At 48.9% G+C, this 15,723-nt stretch overlaps 1 protein-coding gene across 1 annotated transcript in view; it reads right to left on the bottom strand.

Annotated features, from left to right (window-relative positions):
• The window catches only part of LOC142030522 (uncharacterized), a 107,729-nt gene that overhangs the window by 35,859 nt on the left and 56,147 nt on the right, over positions 1 to 15,723 (bottom strand). Inside the window, exons 58-71 of the mRNA XM_075026765.1 lie at positions 11,877 to 12,119; positions 10,828 to 10,863; positions 10,663 to 10,707; positions 10,020 to 10,064; positions 9,361 to 9,396; positions 8,973 to 9,008; positions 8,358 to 8,417; positions 7,558 to 7,683; positions 6,774 to 6,845; positions 6,559 to 6,594; positions 6,206 to 6,265; positions 4,302 to 4,346; positions 2,936 to 2,971; positions 1,831 to 1,866 (exon numbers count right to left, since the gene is read on the bottom strand). Of these exons, the coding sequence (XP_074882866.1) occupies positions 1,831 to 1,866; positions 2,936 to 2,971; positions 4,302 to 4,346; positions 6,206 to 6,265; positions 6,559 to 6,594; positions 6,774 to 6,845; positions 7,558 to 7,683; positions 8,358 to 8,417; positions 8,973 to 9,008; positions 9,361 to 9,396; positions 10,020 to 10,064; positions 10,663 to 10,707; positions 10,828 to 10,863; positions 11,877 to 12,119 (912 nt within the window). The remainder of the gene's footprint in view (positions 1 to 1,830; positions 1,867 to 2,935; positions 2,972 to 4,301; positions 4,347 to 6,205; positions 6,266 to 6,558; positions 6,595 to 6,773; positions 6,846 to 7,557; positions 7,684 to 8,357; positions 8,418 to 8,972; positions 9,009 to 9,360; positions 9,397 to 10,019; positions 10,065 to 10,662; positions 10,708 to 10,827; positions 10,864 to 11,876; positions 12,120 to 15,723) is intronic.

The raw sequence follows: 15,723 nt of genomic DNA on the forward strand, positions 1-15,723 counted from the left end.
GAGAGCCAGTAGCTACAGTCATGCAGTAAACCCACGGACACATCCGTGTAAGTCTATTTATCAGCTCAGCAGCTGAGGAGGGACATTTTGCTCCTCAGAGAGTGAAGAAGCTGTGACAAGGCTATTTGCATGCAAGAAATGGCTCTGCTCTGGCAAAGTGATGGTTCTGTCTCCAAAGTGGTGACGCTGTCCATAGTTTGGAGGGAAGAGGGCTGAAGCCACCTTCTAATGGGCGACTGTAGCCCGTTTGAAAAGGACTCCCTTTACACCAGCTCTCTTCAGTGTTCCAAACATCCCTGTTCGGGGGGAATGTGCCTTGCTGCTAGAGTCTTAACAACCACGCATCAATCAATATTCCCCAAACTTTGTCGATCTTTTACAGTTTATCCAACCATCACCATCACCATCGGACCCTCATCAAATTCTGGCTTAATAGAGACTCCTGCTTCCCTGCTCTGGAGGGTATCTAGCGGAGATGGGATGGAGCTCAATCAATTTTGGGAACAAAAGGGAGAATAAAGATCCAGTAGTTTAATCCAATACATAGCACAGGCCCTGGGATTCACGCAGTTACTCCTGTATTGATCATGGGAGAATTAGAAAGAAAGTTAAGCTGCAACCATATGGAACAAACCCAAGCTAATTATCCCCCACCCTCTCCTGTTTTATCTCACACTCCACCTTATATTTTATTAAGGTATTCTTTGGAAAATGCATTACACATTCCTTCAGCTTGGATAGTGTTTTGGGGCTTCTTCACAAAGCAGATTAAGAATTGATTCCTCTCTGGAGCAAGTCCCCTTTGAAAGTAGCTTCCTCAGAGACAAATCGGCCTTAATCATTTAATACTGCATGACTCAAAGGCAGAATCGTCATGTAGGTTTTCTAAAACTCATTTTCTAACAAGCCATTTCAGCCAGGAAGGAAGTTAACAAAACACTGGGCAGAAGTTCAGCATTTTCTGTGCATTTTCCAGAAGCGCTTGGGGAGTTATTTTTGCATTACCTGCTCAGGCTTCTTAAGATTGCGGTATGCTTTGGGGTGAGCTGGTTATACTAAAATCACTGGAAATTTTCTTCCTCCCTTAATTCACAGGAGGCATTTCTGTGCCCCAGCAAATAGTTGCCAAAATGACTTTTTTGGTTGTTTTGTAGGAGCCCATCAAAACTCTCATGCAAGCTCAACCCAGAGTGGTGTCCCGGTGCACGGATGGCATTGACAAAGTGGATTGAAACCCCTGAGAAGGAAGGGGGCATCTATGTGTTTTCTTCCACTACCTACATAGGTGTACAATGTAGAGAGGATGGATCCAGGCTCTTCGGAGGCACAGAGTGAAAAGACAAGTTGCAACAAGGGAAACTCTTATTAGACAGAAGGAAAAATATCTTCACCCTGGAGGTGGCCAGATGCCTGAGCGGGGACACAGAGAAGCGCACATGAGGCCCTGAGCCTCAGATCCTGAAGATTTCATTGGCAATGGGATCTTGATCCAGGCACATGGATGACACTGCATGCAACACCACGGATCTAAAGTAGGATTTAAAGTCCTCTTCAATGAAAGGCATTTGCACCCCATCATCTGGGAACCTTGCTCAGTGCTCCACGTTGTGTGGGCTACACTCATCCACACGTAACGATATGAATCCTATAAAATCACTAAGACCCCAGATATTTGAAAACATGTATAAATATTTTTCACCATTTATGCCTCTACCTTGTAAGATTACTGACTCATTTAAATAATTGTCCATCTGCTCACTGGTAACTATAAAATCCTGAAAACCTTTTACCCCATCTGCCCCAGAAAGTCACAATCTGGAATGTCCTTACTCTTTCTCCCTTGGGTCCCAGAAGTCCCCGATCACCCTGAACACAGGAAAGAAAAAAAGATGGTGAATGGTTCCCTTTTTACTCACTCTTCTTGTGTTGCTCAGTCCACTGATTCACACTCCAAGCCACTAAGATTTATCACAGCTGGAAGTCAGTTCCTCTGGGCACTCTGCAAAATGATTAGCTTACCACAAGAGACTGCGTACAACTAGAATTTATTGCATGGACAAAAAATAAAGACTCAGAGGACTGAAGCGGTTTGCCTGACTCTGTGCTCAGCATGATGTGGAGCTATTGGTAGATTTCGACCTCCCAATGGGATGTAGCATCTCCATGCTGCAGGGATGTGCCTACACTACATCTATGGTGGGACGGCATCCTATATAATACAGGATTTCCCAAATTTCAAACTCAAATCTGGCATACTTTACTGAGAGTGTATGAAATAGTAGCTGTTCCTGGAAGTTTTTTATAGTGGGCATAGTACATGAGGCTGAAGGGTAGGACTCATTCCTGATAGCATCTTATAAACTTCTCCAGTGCTCAAGACTGGTGTGGGGACAGCAGGAGAAGGGGGGGATCAGGTGGGGACAGGAGAGCAGAGACAGGCTTTAAAACTGCACTTGACCTTCTGAGTAGCAGAGCTGTATGCAGATATCTCCCCCGGTGTCCCATCGCACAGGAGGGGAATCCTGCTCACTGATGCAGGTGAAAGGGTATGTGTTGCCTGGTGGGCAGTCATCGTCCCGCCAATGCTGCAGGACATCTGCTCCCTAGCCCTCTTCCCCCAGTCCTGCACATTTGGGGATCAACCAGAGCACCCCAGGGGTCCCTTTCTGTCCAAACTCCCAAATTTCCTTCCAAAAAGACCTAGGCATGCATAAAGGCAGCGTGCACCCTCATCTCAGCCCAGCCATTACAGGGGGCTGTTAGTGCCACTTCCACGCACTGACTGAGGTCCCCTCCCAGCCCACCCCCAGAAGATGCTGGGATTATCCCCACTGTTTTAACAGGGGCGTCAGCAGTGTGGGCTGCTGCCAAGAAAGGCTCTCCACAACGGTGCCTTCCTCCAAGGCACCATCTAGATAAGATGACTGTTGCTTACTCTTTCGCCTTTCACACCGGGGAAGCCTTTTAGACCCTGCAAGAACATAAAACAATATGTGAAGAGAAATACTAGCAGTGGGAAGGTGTTCGGAAAGAGCAGCCTCCACTCAAAGGCAGAGCTGCCTCCAAGGATGGGCTCTACCATGGCGAAGCTGCTGGTAGGACCAGCGTAGGAGCATCTACTCTCCTTTCCTTCCCCCCAGGAGCAATTAGAGGAGAAGTAAATCACACCGGTGCAAAGAGAAAATTTAGCCTTAAGCTTCTGCCCACCATTGTGTCTTGGGCACAACTCAGGATCTCTTGGCAGATGTATAAATTTAGCCAACTTCCCCCATTTTGCAAGCCATGTACTGTGATTTTTGTACTCTTAACGTTAACGAGAGGCAGAGAGTGGAGGGGAAGGGTTGCTCTCAGAGGACTCCTCCTAAGTGGGGGTGATGGGGATCCCCAGACGTCCCCCAGGGCAGGTCAGAGCCCCTACAGACAGAGCCAGGATGGGAACCACACCTGGAGAGCCGAAAAGCCACGGTGGTCACCCCAGGTGTAACGTGTTTGCAGAACCGGGGACCGTCGACCTTCCATGAATATGCAGAGAGGTGGCACCTTCCACCTGCAGAACTGGCAGCTCGTCCCAGGGATGGGCATGGACAGGATGGGTGAGGAGGAGACAGAGCGCAGACATTTCCCAAAGGGCACAAAACCTGGGCTTTGCCATCCCCCTGTGCTCTGTGCTGCTGCTCTGACCACTGGGACACATCATCTTGCAAGCCCTTGTGGTGTAAGGGCCAGTCTCGCTGAGAATCAGCCCTTCAGGGATGAGATCCCAGGGTGAAAGCTGGTACCGCAACCACCCTTGGCCTTCTGAGGAACTTAATAAAGGCCCATCCTGTTCGTAATAACAGATTCATTCCATTAGAGATAACAGCCTAATAAATAAAAAGGTGTTTGTCAAAATACCAGCTGTGATCTGCATCTCCCCTGACTCAGTCCCCTATCAGTGAAAAGTGAATTTACAACAGAACAAGACCCTGAAATTCATGCAGGCAAGCAGAAGTGACAAAAAAAGAACAGAGAGGGAGTGATATTTCAGGAGGACTTCAAAAGCAGCCTGTAGATGAGTCAGCCAAATGGACAAGAGCATAAAGCAATTGTGCTCTGCATGACACCTTATGTCTGACAGCTGCCTCCAGGATTTACACTCACTCATCCCAACACAACATCGGAATTCAGGTTCTCAAAGTCTCTTTCCCACTGAAAGCATCAACCCATTTTATTTCTTTCATTGCTCATGGGGATTTTGCCAGCCTTGGGTCCACTGTTGTCTGTGCCGTAAAATCAGCCCTCCGTGCTATTTTAACACTCACCATTGTGCCAGTGGGGCCCCGGACTCCAACGATGCCCTCATCACCCTGTTGGGATGGACAGGGGTAGTGATGGCCATCAGCAAAGAGAAATGCAACACACACAGTCCCAACTCTGCAAACCATCCCACTGGCGACAACAGGAATCAAGCATGCAGAAGCCCAGATCCTCGAAGGAGTTGTCCAACCTCTTCACTCATACCTCCATCGGGATTAATGCTCTTACGGATCTGGATCAAAGAACCTAAAGGGCTTGAGATCACCCACATGTCACTGCAGGTAGACACTGCAGTGTTTAGAGAATAATGCTTCGGTCAGACTGAAGCTTCAAGCTTCAGCTTCTCCTCAGTCCCTGAGAGAAACAGGCATTTGTGAGATGATCTGCACCTGATTTAGCACGATATAAATCACTCCCAAAAGGTGTCTCTTCCTCTCTGTTGGTATAGGACTAGCTCAGAAGAAGCCATCTGAGGCTGGATGACCTTCTGTGCCCCTCCTCAAGATATACTTACATCCGACAAAGGCATGTGCAACAAGGGACAGAGGTCTGAGAGGTTCCTGGGACAGAGAGATTTCTTCCCCCTGATTAGAAGGCTCAGTAGCTTTTCTGCACATTCATAACTCATTGCTGAACATGATTTCAGCAGGACTCACCACAATAAGGAAGACAGCCAGGAATTCACCTGGAACTCATACCATTGACTTTCAGAGGGAAGAGGCCACCAGTCAACTGCTCAACAGTAGCTTGTGCCTTTGGAGGCCAATGTGAGGCTTATCTTCACGCCCAGCTGTGGTTTCCAGATGTTGCAGACCTTTCTCTGAGCCTCCAAGTGTGCTATTGGCTCCTCATAAACCTTGCTAGGAGGGATAGCTGTGCTGGTGGGTCTATGAAGTCCTTTTATGACCTCCCTAGGTAGGTCCCACAAGACTTACCCGTCTTTAAGACGCCTAGACATAGGCATCGTCCTGTGAGGCCAAATTTAGATCTCTCACATAAAGCCAATGTAATTTAAGATTCTGTGATTCACTTTAGATTTATGCTGGAGTCAGAAGAGCAGAAACATTATTTCATCATTTCCTTCAGATAATGAAGCTTGAGCGAGGTTTACCCCAGACCTTTCACAGCTGTTGACATTCTCATTAAGCGTGTTGTCTCAGGGGCCTCATTGAACAGTTCTGCTGGCAGATGGGGAGTTTGTCTACACGGATTGCAGCATAAAATCAGTTTATTCGTGAAACAGCCACAGAAGCAGCAAATTGAAACATGGCCTCTGATTACGACTCAAGAGGGTCTCCCTAGGGTCTTTGCCAGAAAGAGACCAAAACTTCTCAGCAGCATGAGGAAAAGTGAATGTTGCTGCCGCAAGGATGATGGGAGCTGGTTTCCCTCTGCCAGGACAACAGGAGGGAAGAGGGGAATGAGGCTAAAAAAGCTGGAGGCAGATTTCTGAAGGAACGACCTTACAGGTAGCATCCCCAAAGCATACAAAACCGAGGTGGCTCCTCACCGAGCTGCTAGGATTAAAACATGCAGATGTAGGGGTGCAGATATTGCCTTCAACACTCCCATCTAGCCAGTGAGAGCACAGCCGACACAGTCAGTGGGGCACGATTCACTTGGCCATGCAGTTAGCCAGTGTGACCTGCAATGCTTAAGGGTGTCTAATTATGGAGGACATGCTAATTGCAACCTGTGGACAGATTCTGGTCAGTGTCAGCTCCAGCTGGGCATGGCAGTACCCATCCCCTCCAAATCTGGCTGGTGAAAAATTAAAGAGGGTTCTGAAATCAACCCTTTAGGCATCTTCTAAGATGGGTGGGTGGGTGGGAGTTGATGGTATAAAGCTGCCTCCAAAAGAGGGTAGGCTGCAAGAAGCCAAGCCAGGAACATTTATGGAGGGACCTACCCGAGGGCCAGGCAGTCCGCGAGGACCTCTTGGGCCAGCTGCTCCCATGCCAATTTCTCCCTGCAGAACAGAGAACCCCAGAGGTCTTATTCGGAGCAAGGACACCGCATCACACAATTGCTGATTAGTTTGGCCATGATTTAAAAGTCACAGAAAGAGTCAGGAGACTCACTTCCATTGACTTTCTGCTGCTTTTTCTGGAGGAACCATGGGGAAGAAGGGCATGAGGGTGAAGGAGGGATGAAGTGGCTGGATGGGATCAGGGATAAGGAGCCAGGGGAGGGCAGTGGGCTGTCCCATTGCCACCCCAGGACCTCAGCTGCTTGTGATCTGCCTGGCAAGTTGGCACTGACCTTGTTTCCTTTGGATCCAGGTGTCCCGGGAATACCCTGTAGGGCAAGGAAAACAGAATAGAAAGGAGGACTTTGCTTTGCAGGTCCTCAATGCTCTCTTGTCCCAGTGCTCCAAGAGGGTGAAAGCACACCCAGCCCAGGTACCACGGCCTCAACCTCTCCCTTAGCCATCCCTCTGCTGCTCAAAAGACACAGGGGAAATGTATAAAAGTCACCTCTTTTCCTGGGGATCCTGATGGTCCCATGGGCCCAGCAAATCCATTCCGGCCTCTCTTCCCACGCTCCCCCTTGAAAACAAAATCCTTTAAGGAGGAGAATCCCCTGATGGGAAAGGTCCTGCTTTCCCCCATCCAGACAGAAAGCAGGAGCTGGTGCCCCCAGGTGTTCCCTGCACTGGCAGCAAGCAGGAGGAATAACCTCCTCGTGTGGGCCTCTTGTTGTTGAGGAGAGGGGACTCCAGCTTCACCAAGACCCTGAGTTTAGGCACATTGCTGTTCCCCACCCTACCTCCAGCTAAGCCTCCATGTCCCTGCAATGAGACTTACCCCTTGGTCCCTCTGTTCCCAGGGGCTAATGACCCCCAAACCCCTTGCTGACATCCTCTGTGCTATCACCATCCCTTTTTCCCCCCAGTCGTCTCACCAAGTCACACCACTAAATTCAAAAGAACAACAGGTCCCTACCTTGCTTGGACCTCCACTACTTTTTTTTTTTTTTTTCAGTTTGAAGGACATTCTTCTGTACCAAATCTTTTGGCCTGTTTTTTCCCTAACAACATCAGTTGGTCTAATAAATGCTGTTACCTCTCCTTTTGCAATCAGGCTTTGTTCCTGCTTCCCTTCACTGACTACGTATAGGCTTAGGGTCTGGAGATCTGGATAGGTGGGGACTTGACCCGCAGCGGACACCCGGCGTAGACAGTCTCAGTAGGGCTATCGTCGTTCTCACCTTGAGGTGGCTAACACAACACGTGCTGTCCCTTCCCCGCACACCACCTACCTTCTGTCCTGGCACCCCAGGCAGACCTGGAGCCCCTCTGTCCCCCTGTGACCCGGGGGTGCCGGCGTTGCCACGAATGCCCTGGATGCCCTGAGCTCCTGGAGGTCCTGGGGCCCCTGGCTCACCCTGTTGAGTGAATCACGAGGAATTTGGATCTTCAGTGGGATTAACTGCCCCCCCTAAAGGTCCTGGAGAAAGCCTGGGGTGTCTCCTTCAATTCGCATGACCAGTACACAGAATTGGACACAGCCCCTCCAGCCCTGGTCCATAAGAGGGGTCCTAGGGCTGGAGAAAGGGCTGTACCGTGGCTTGCTAAGTGGGGACCCCTTACCTGCAGACCTTCAGAGCTCCCCAGTGAATTCAAACTCTGCAGACCTGCAACATCCCAAGGGATCACAGAAGTGCATCTCTGCTGAGACCACAGTTCCCTGGATTTTTTTCACAGCCATATTTCACAGCTTGATCTAGCTGAAGATGTCCCTGCTTGTTGCAGGGGGGGTTGGGCTAAATGACCTTTAAAAGTCCCTTCCAACCCAAACCATTCTATGATTCTATGATATTTATCCTCTGGACCTCACCTGCTTTGAAATGGCCCTTTGGAGGACACAGAGCACTCCCTCTGACCCAGACCCATGTGATAGTGTTCCTGCCTTCCCAGGCTGGGAAAAACTTTGGAACTTTATCTTTGCAGCCGCAGCCAGTTTTGTGCTCCACAGCCAGCAGCGGAAAGCAAGGACTACAAAGAGGAAGACCCAGAAAAAACCAAGTGAGATCCTACCTAGAAGAGAAAACAGGCTTACCTTAAATCCAGGTGGCCCAGCCTGACCAACGGGACCTCTGAACCCAATTCCAGGTTCTCCCTGTGAAGAGAAGAAGGTCAGGAAACGTCAAGATCACTCATTCCACTGTGGGCCACTCAAAATGAGTTTGCTTCATGCTGCTCCCTGGACACCCAGCTGAAGTCCCTCAGAGCTGATCCTACATTGAGGGTTTCTACAGAGCCCTCACTGACCATCACATCTCCTCTGGATGCTGCGAAGTCTTATCTGACCTGGGGAGACAAAGCTGCTGAGAGCATTTAAAAAGCTTTAGAAAAGAGGGAGCTGAGTTGCAGGAATATTACCGGAGATGGTATCAGAGGACTCTGGGTGAGACCCTCATCTTCTGACACTACTCATTTATAGGGTGTGATTTATTTACAGTGTGTCCTGTCTATGTGAGCCATGTGGAGTCCCTCCTTAGTCAACAGAGAGATGCTGGGTCCCCAGTGAGTGACTGGTTACAGGGAGCCCACATCTCAGGAGGTTACCTGGACACCTCCCCCTGAGAGGCAAAAGGAGGAGGGAGAGCAGGAGGCAAGCTCTCACAGCGTCAGAAGAGACACCCCTGACTGCGGTACCAGCAGTGTTCTTTACCTTTTGACCATTTTCACCTCTGTCTCCTTTGGTGCCCTATGAAATAAAGAGAGAGTTACCAAGCCTGCGAAAGAGGTCCTGTGAAGTAAAAACTCAGAGCAACCCTCAGCAAGAGCAAAGGTTTCTTGTTGTTCTCATAGCCTACGGCAGCATGGAGCAACCGGCCCCTCTGACCTCCACCTCTTTTCCCCAGAGGAGGTGGGCAGAAGCTGCGTGACCGAGGAAGAGCCAAATTCCCTAACACAGACCCACACTGATCTCAGGAAGGAGACAAGTACTGGGTTGACCCAGCAGATTTTGACTGTCCTATGGCAGTCTCCAGTGATTTGGGCCACTTAGCTGGTAATGCTGTCCTGCTCCAGCTGCTGATACCGACTCCACAGCTCACCTTTTCTCCAGGTTCCCCCATCTCCCCAGGCTGCCCCTGCAAGACAAAATACATCCATCTTCCAGCCACCTCCCCTCCCTCCTTTCTCATGCCTGCGTCCCCAGAACGCTGCACCACACGGGTGTTTAAACGGTAGCCCATGCAGAGTACCCCTTCCCCATCTGGCTGTGCCTTTTAACAACAACCCTGCCTTGTTTGCCTTTCTCCTCAATAACTGGGTCCCACCACCCCGAATCTGCCTTTTGGTCCCTATAAGCCTTTGCTGCTAAAAGTGTTCATGAAATGATGTTTCGTGTGGCCCTTCTTCCATCCCTGTCCTTGTCCCAGGGCTGGCTTTTGCTTGTCTATCACCTGGTTTAGTTCACCGATCTAGCAGAAAAAGAACATCAGGAAAAAACCGCTTGAATTTTTGCATTTACTCCTGAGCGCATGGCAGATGCATGCTAGCATTGCTGGAAGGGAGGGAACAGAAACATGCAGCCAGGTTCAGGGATAAAAGTGGGACTGTGGCAAACCCAATTTACGTCAGCACAGTCTCTCATAAACCCTGAATGTCTTCTCCATCAGCACATCCCCAGCTGCCTCTCCCTTTCCAGACCCTCTTAGCACAGAAAGCCTTCTGGTCTCAGAGGCTCAGGCCAGAAAAGCACTATCGCTACCTTTTCTCCTTTGTCTCCACGGACTCCTGGAGCTCCCATTTCTCCCTGGAAAACAACAGGCAACCCCTTCAATTGCAAACATGCTTTGCTACGAGGAATTTTTCATTCCCTCTTTGGACCAGGTGGGTGCTGCCCTCATTTCTGCATCAGCTTTTGGCAACCATCTGTGGAGGAACCCCTCATTTCCACCACTCGCATTCCCAGAACAGATTGGGGATGTCCCTGACCCCATCCCTTCTATCCTGTGCAGTAGAAACGCAGAGAGAGAAAACACAAATTGCAGAGATGGGGCCAGATATGAGTGGTAAGCTGAGCATCTCCCTGCCCCAGGGTGCTGTGGATGTTAGAGGATGCCACGAGTTTGAGGGAGACAGGAGAAGTCCACAGAGGACAAAACTTTTGAGGATCCCCAAAACACAAAACCCATGTTTGGATCAGCTGTGAAAGGTTCAAGCCTGGAATCTCTGCTCATTACAATGGCCAAACCTGTTGATTACTACTTCTTGAACCTATTGGCCTGGCCAATTTTGACCCGTGATTTCTCAGCCTCCAAATGAGACTGCTCTGGGAGATGGATCGCTATCCTGACTCCCCTCAGGTGCCGTTGTGTATCTGCATTAAAAGGTGAAACAGAAGCACTGACCTTTTGGCCATGGGAGGGTGGATCTGCTGGGCCAGTTTCCTCCTTCTGTAAGAAAAAAAATGCACATACAGAATGGGGCTGGGATGCGGTGTGATGGGAGAAAGGACCAGCTGCATCCTCACCGTGCACAGCTGCGATAAGAGGAGTACAACTTGAATGCTGTACCTTAATTCTCCTCGGGTGATGAGGGCCTGGGTATGCCTTGAATCGAAAAAGAAAAGAGGGAAGTGTGAGAGCAGTTGGAGAAACTTTTCAGCCTTGAGCCATCGAAAAGACATCTCTGAGCAGTGAGATGTTATGCAGCAAGTGGGGAGGCTGGAGGCATCTCACAGGGAAGCCGCGTGTTACCAGGGATCACAAGAACCCCATTGAAGGGCTCCTGGTTGGATACGGAATGGCCTCCAGGCTCCTTCTGATCTGCTCCAGCCTGGACAGGACATCTGAGAACTGGTGCTACTCATTGCATATGGGCTGCCAGGGTCCATGAACCAAGAAATGCCCCAGTACCAGGCTTTTGGCAGTGGCACAGATGACCCACCTTAACCCTGGCCCTTTATGGAGGGCTGTGAGAAGATAGATGTGTTTTCTCATCGTGTGGATGAGCTCAGGTCAGTGCTGCCATTCCTCCTGGGAACGCAGGGTGAGGGTCACTCACCGCTTTCAAAGAAATTGATTCAAACTTAGGGGAAATCTGTCGTTCAGAATTTTTCATCCTTAACTTCTGGAAATAGGTCTTTCTCTCCTAAATTTTGTAAAAATCTATTCTTTGCACTTTCTGTTTATGGCGTGTTGTGTTAAAGTCGACAATGTGAGCGTGCAGGTGTGTCAGAGATGTGTGTGTTTATAAACACACACATGTATTTACACATTTAAACACACATGCAAATATCTTCTAAACTCTCAGGACACAAACCACCCTTCAGTTATGCTGCTTTCCCCATGAACCAGTTTATTATGTTCCCTCATTGATTAAGTTTGATTTTCCCCACTTCTGTTCTCCAAGCATCGCGTTTCCCTTGCCAGATACAGGGAGAACAATCTGCTCTGCCAAGAAAGATGGCTTCTGCAGCAGCTGTTTCTTTCTTTATTTATTAATATTTATCACTAACCTTTCACCCTCCCTCTACATTCATCGTGACTCTGCACTAGTGGGCAATTGGGGTTCCCCTTGCGTCCATATGTTTGAAGACACCCTTGTATGAGTCTTCACTCACCACGGATCCAGACGGGGATTTCCGAGCTCCTGGGGCTCCGGGGGGATGAACCTGTGATGGAGCCAACAAGGAAGGCTCATCGCTTCCTCCTGGATCGCACCGATGGCTCTGCTCTTCAGCACAGGCCAGCCCAAAGCCGTCGCGGTGAAACGGGGTCTTTACCGGGCGTCTCTTGGGCTCGGCAGATCTCCTGGCTCTCACGTGCCTTGGGAGCGCGGAGCCATCATCCGAATTCACATTTTCCTGTGGGAGGCGAAAACAGCACCCTGCTGAGCACCTAATGTTATATATATAATAACACATATTATTTAGCACTATGCAATTAATTTACTGTAATTTCAAAGAAATTAAAAACTTTGCAACTTTGAACTTTAAAAGCCTCCCCGCACCAGCCATGCCCGAGTAACACACCTGCTACGCATTTAATATACCCAGTATATCTGATTGGAATAAGACAACCATTAATGCCTATTAATGTCTACATGTTAATCTGCCACTTGGTGATATTTGCAGTGCTCATGATTTTGGCCGATATATATTTAAGGCACACACAGTAAAGCTTGTACAAATAGTTACTGGCCTGGCTCATAAATTGTTCTTTTCCATGTTAGCAACAGTATATTATCTACTTGCTGCAGTAAAAATTATAATATTCCTAGCTGCTGGATATCTCAGTGTACAGCCGTTATTCCCTGAACCACACACTGGAAGCACTGCAGTGTAGCTTTGATGAAGATTTTTGATATGAAAGCAAAATGCAGTGAATTTATTTATAACAAAAGAAAGCTGGGCACCTCCTTGCAGCCAGCCCGCAACCCTGAGACCTCCCAGAAACACATGAGGGAGAGGGGAAAATCAGGATGGGGTGCAGTTATTTAGCACTATTCCCACTTTTTTTTTGTGGCAGAAACAAAGACCTGGATTCATCTCAATTCATTTCACCTAGAAGTATGTGTCAAGAATTTTAGATGGTTAAATTAAGGGAAAGTAAATCCTAAATGAAGGACTTCCAAGAAATGCTGGTCAGTCCAGCCCTGGACATTATGCTGTCAGGTTTGCAGGGATGATAGTCCTGTTTTGCTGGATTTTAACTAGCGAGATGATGATTTCACCTAGTGGCTAATGAACCCAGAAAGTTTCTGACTCACCAAAATACATAAAGGAAAAAAAAAAATAAATTGGTCCAATTAAAATTGAAATTCTGTACTGAACGATGGCAAGGATGACAAAAGGAAGAATAAAAGACATCTCAGTGATGTGCTGGCACAGACTGGGGAGTGCCCATCTAGGGTGTGTTTTGTGGGAGAAGCTAGAGAAACGTCTCCCAGGCTTACGCAGAGGTCATCTGCGTGGGTCGGATGGCACCATCAGATGAGACCACGTGGACGTTCCCGTCCATCCTGCACTGGGTCACAGCTCATCTGCGTGCCGACTGGCTGTAAAATGCTGCTGCTCTTCAGCACGGGTCCATGTTCCATTCGCAGATGTGCGGAGAGCATCACGAGGCAGCGGCGAGGCAAGCCCACGGGTTGCCAAGACCTCGCCGAGGTTTTGAAGGCGACCCGTATGCATGCGATCTCATAAAGCTGCCATTTACTGGGGTGGTGGGAAATTGCAGGGGGTAATAACTCTCCTTCATTCTGCAATTCCTCCGCAATTTTAGCAGTTTCCTGCTCGGAGATGCCAGCAATAAGGCACCTCAAAGAAAAGCAGAGAGGCTGCTGCTTTCTAAAGGAATGATTTACTGATGGCAGGTGGCAGTGTAAAAGAAGAAAGGAAAAGAGAAGGGAGGAAAGGAACAGATAAAATTAGGACAGGAAAGAGAAAAATGGAAATAAAAAGGGGAGTAAAAAAAACTATTCCTGCAAAGAAAGAGGTACAGGAAATAGAGAAATAGAAAAGGCCAAGAAGATATCAGGTAAGAAAATTAATAGACTATGGGTTTATCCACATGGAGACAACCAGGGGCATTTATCTGAATTAACTTTGAAAATGAGTAAGCTTAACTGCAGGGGAGCTGGGAGATGGAGGAGGGAGGAATTGGCTGGTACAGTCCCGTAACACCGAAGAAGTGGCTCATCCATGGAAAGAGTAACCAGCCACCGCTTCTCCCACGGGCACGTGTACCTGGGCTCATCCTGCCTCTTTATATCAGTTAATTTGCTTCCCCCATTAACTCCTGCCAGCCAGAAATTGCACCTCCGAGATGAAGCTCTTGGGCTATTACAGGCTGCTTCTCTCTAGGGCCCCATGAACCTTTTAACAGGTAAAATTCGTGATTACAGCTGCTGCTGACAGGAAAACAAGTGGCTCCATTTCGCTCCCTTTGCATCACCCTCCACTGAGTTCAGTTTTGCTGTGGGAGCCACTGGGGATGAGACGATGCGGGAGCTGCACGGAGAGGGGGACTGCTGCTGTTTCCTTGCCTTTGGACCACGCTTTTTCCTCCTCCTGAGGATAAAAGGGATTTTACGCCAAATGCAACCAAGGAAAACACCCCCGGGGTACAGATCCCATCATGCTGGGGGGGTTTGAAGTGCCCTAAAAAACTTGTGGCAGCTGTTCCACTTTTACAAATGCCCCTACCAAAACGTGGATCATCGGACGTGAGAGCAGGAAGGGTGCTGCTATCTGCCCATCTTTCAAACAGCTCTTCATTTGATGGGGAATCCCCTGGGCTGGCATTCAGGAAAAGGTGTCTGGCAATACCACGTTGCAGGATTACACCAATAACTATTGCCAAACACCTAGATGCAGCATCACTGTCGGACGGCACTGATATTGCACACACTGATCTATAGGGCTCTTGAACACCAGCCCCTATAGGGCAGGAGATCATCTCTATAAACCCAAAGTGCAAACTTTCTCCTCCCAGCTCCCCATGTTCTGCTCCTGATAACTCAGGCAGCGACAGACGGGGAATCGCTGCCTTGTCCCATCTCCCTCCAGCCTGCTCCCGGGGTTAATCAGCTTGAGTTCTAATTTCCCATTTGAATTATAAGCTTTCAGTTTCCTCCCTCCAGCTCTCCTGCCTTTCACCGCAAAATTAAAGAGCCCTTGAACATTTGGAATCTCCTCCCTGCGAAAGCTCTTCAATGCAGAAACAAAGTCATCTCAGGCACCCTGAGTTTGGCTAAAAAAATGTCTGGCCTTAGGTCTGTTGTGATAAAGGAGCCTGCAAGCCACCTACAAATCAGTTTTGTGGCTCTGCTCTGCAGTTCCCATTGTTTTTTTTTAAATAAAGTGGCATCCCAAACAGGACACAGAAGTCTGGTTTTGGTGCTTGGGATGCAGGGATTAAATTAATTCTTTACGTCCCTGATTACTGAGGACAGTACTCCTTTCTGCCTAAACGTCACATTTGGCATGTCCACATTGGACTGAGCTCTACCTGCTTTCAAGAACAGGACACCAAAAAGCTCCCACCTCAGCCAGGGTCCTGCAGCCCAGTCCCCAAGAAAGGAGAGGGTCTGGGCTCCATCCTCCGTGTTGCCAGGTCTTTCTCCATTTTAACCAGGGCCAGCCAAGGGAAATGGTGCATCCAGGAGAGGAAACAAACCTGATGGATGCTCACGGCACAGGCCACCGTCTCCAGAGCTGCGGCTCGCACACATACACGCGTGTGTGGGGTGTGTGTGTTTGTGCTGGGAGCCCTCTCGTGGCTGCTGCACCATCGTTTGTTCCAGCTTCGCGATTCAGTGTGGTGGTAATTTGCCAGCCAAGAGACGGCTAAAGCCATGGGAGCAGAAGCAAGTGTCCGGCAGACAACTGAACAGCGAGATTTCCTCCAACAGGTTCCCCCCACTTTCAGCTACTCCCTCGCTGCTATTTGTAGAAATATCCTTGC

This window comes from Buteo buteo, chromosome 4, assembly GCF_964188355.1.
Source record: "Buteo buteo chromosome 4, bButBut1.hap1.1, whole genome shotgun sequence".
Taxonomy (NCBI): domain Eukaryota; kingdom Metazoa; phylum Chordata; class Aves; order Accipitriformes; family Accipitridae; genus Buteo; species Buteo buteo.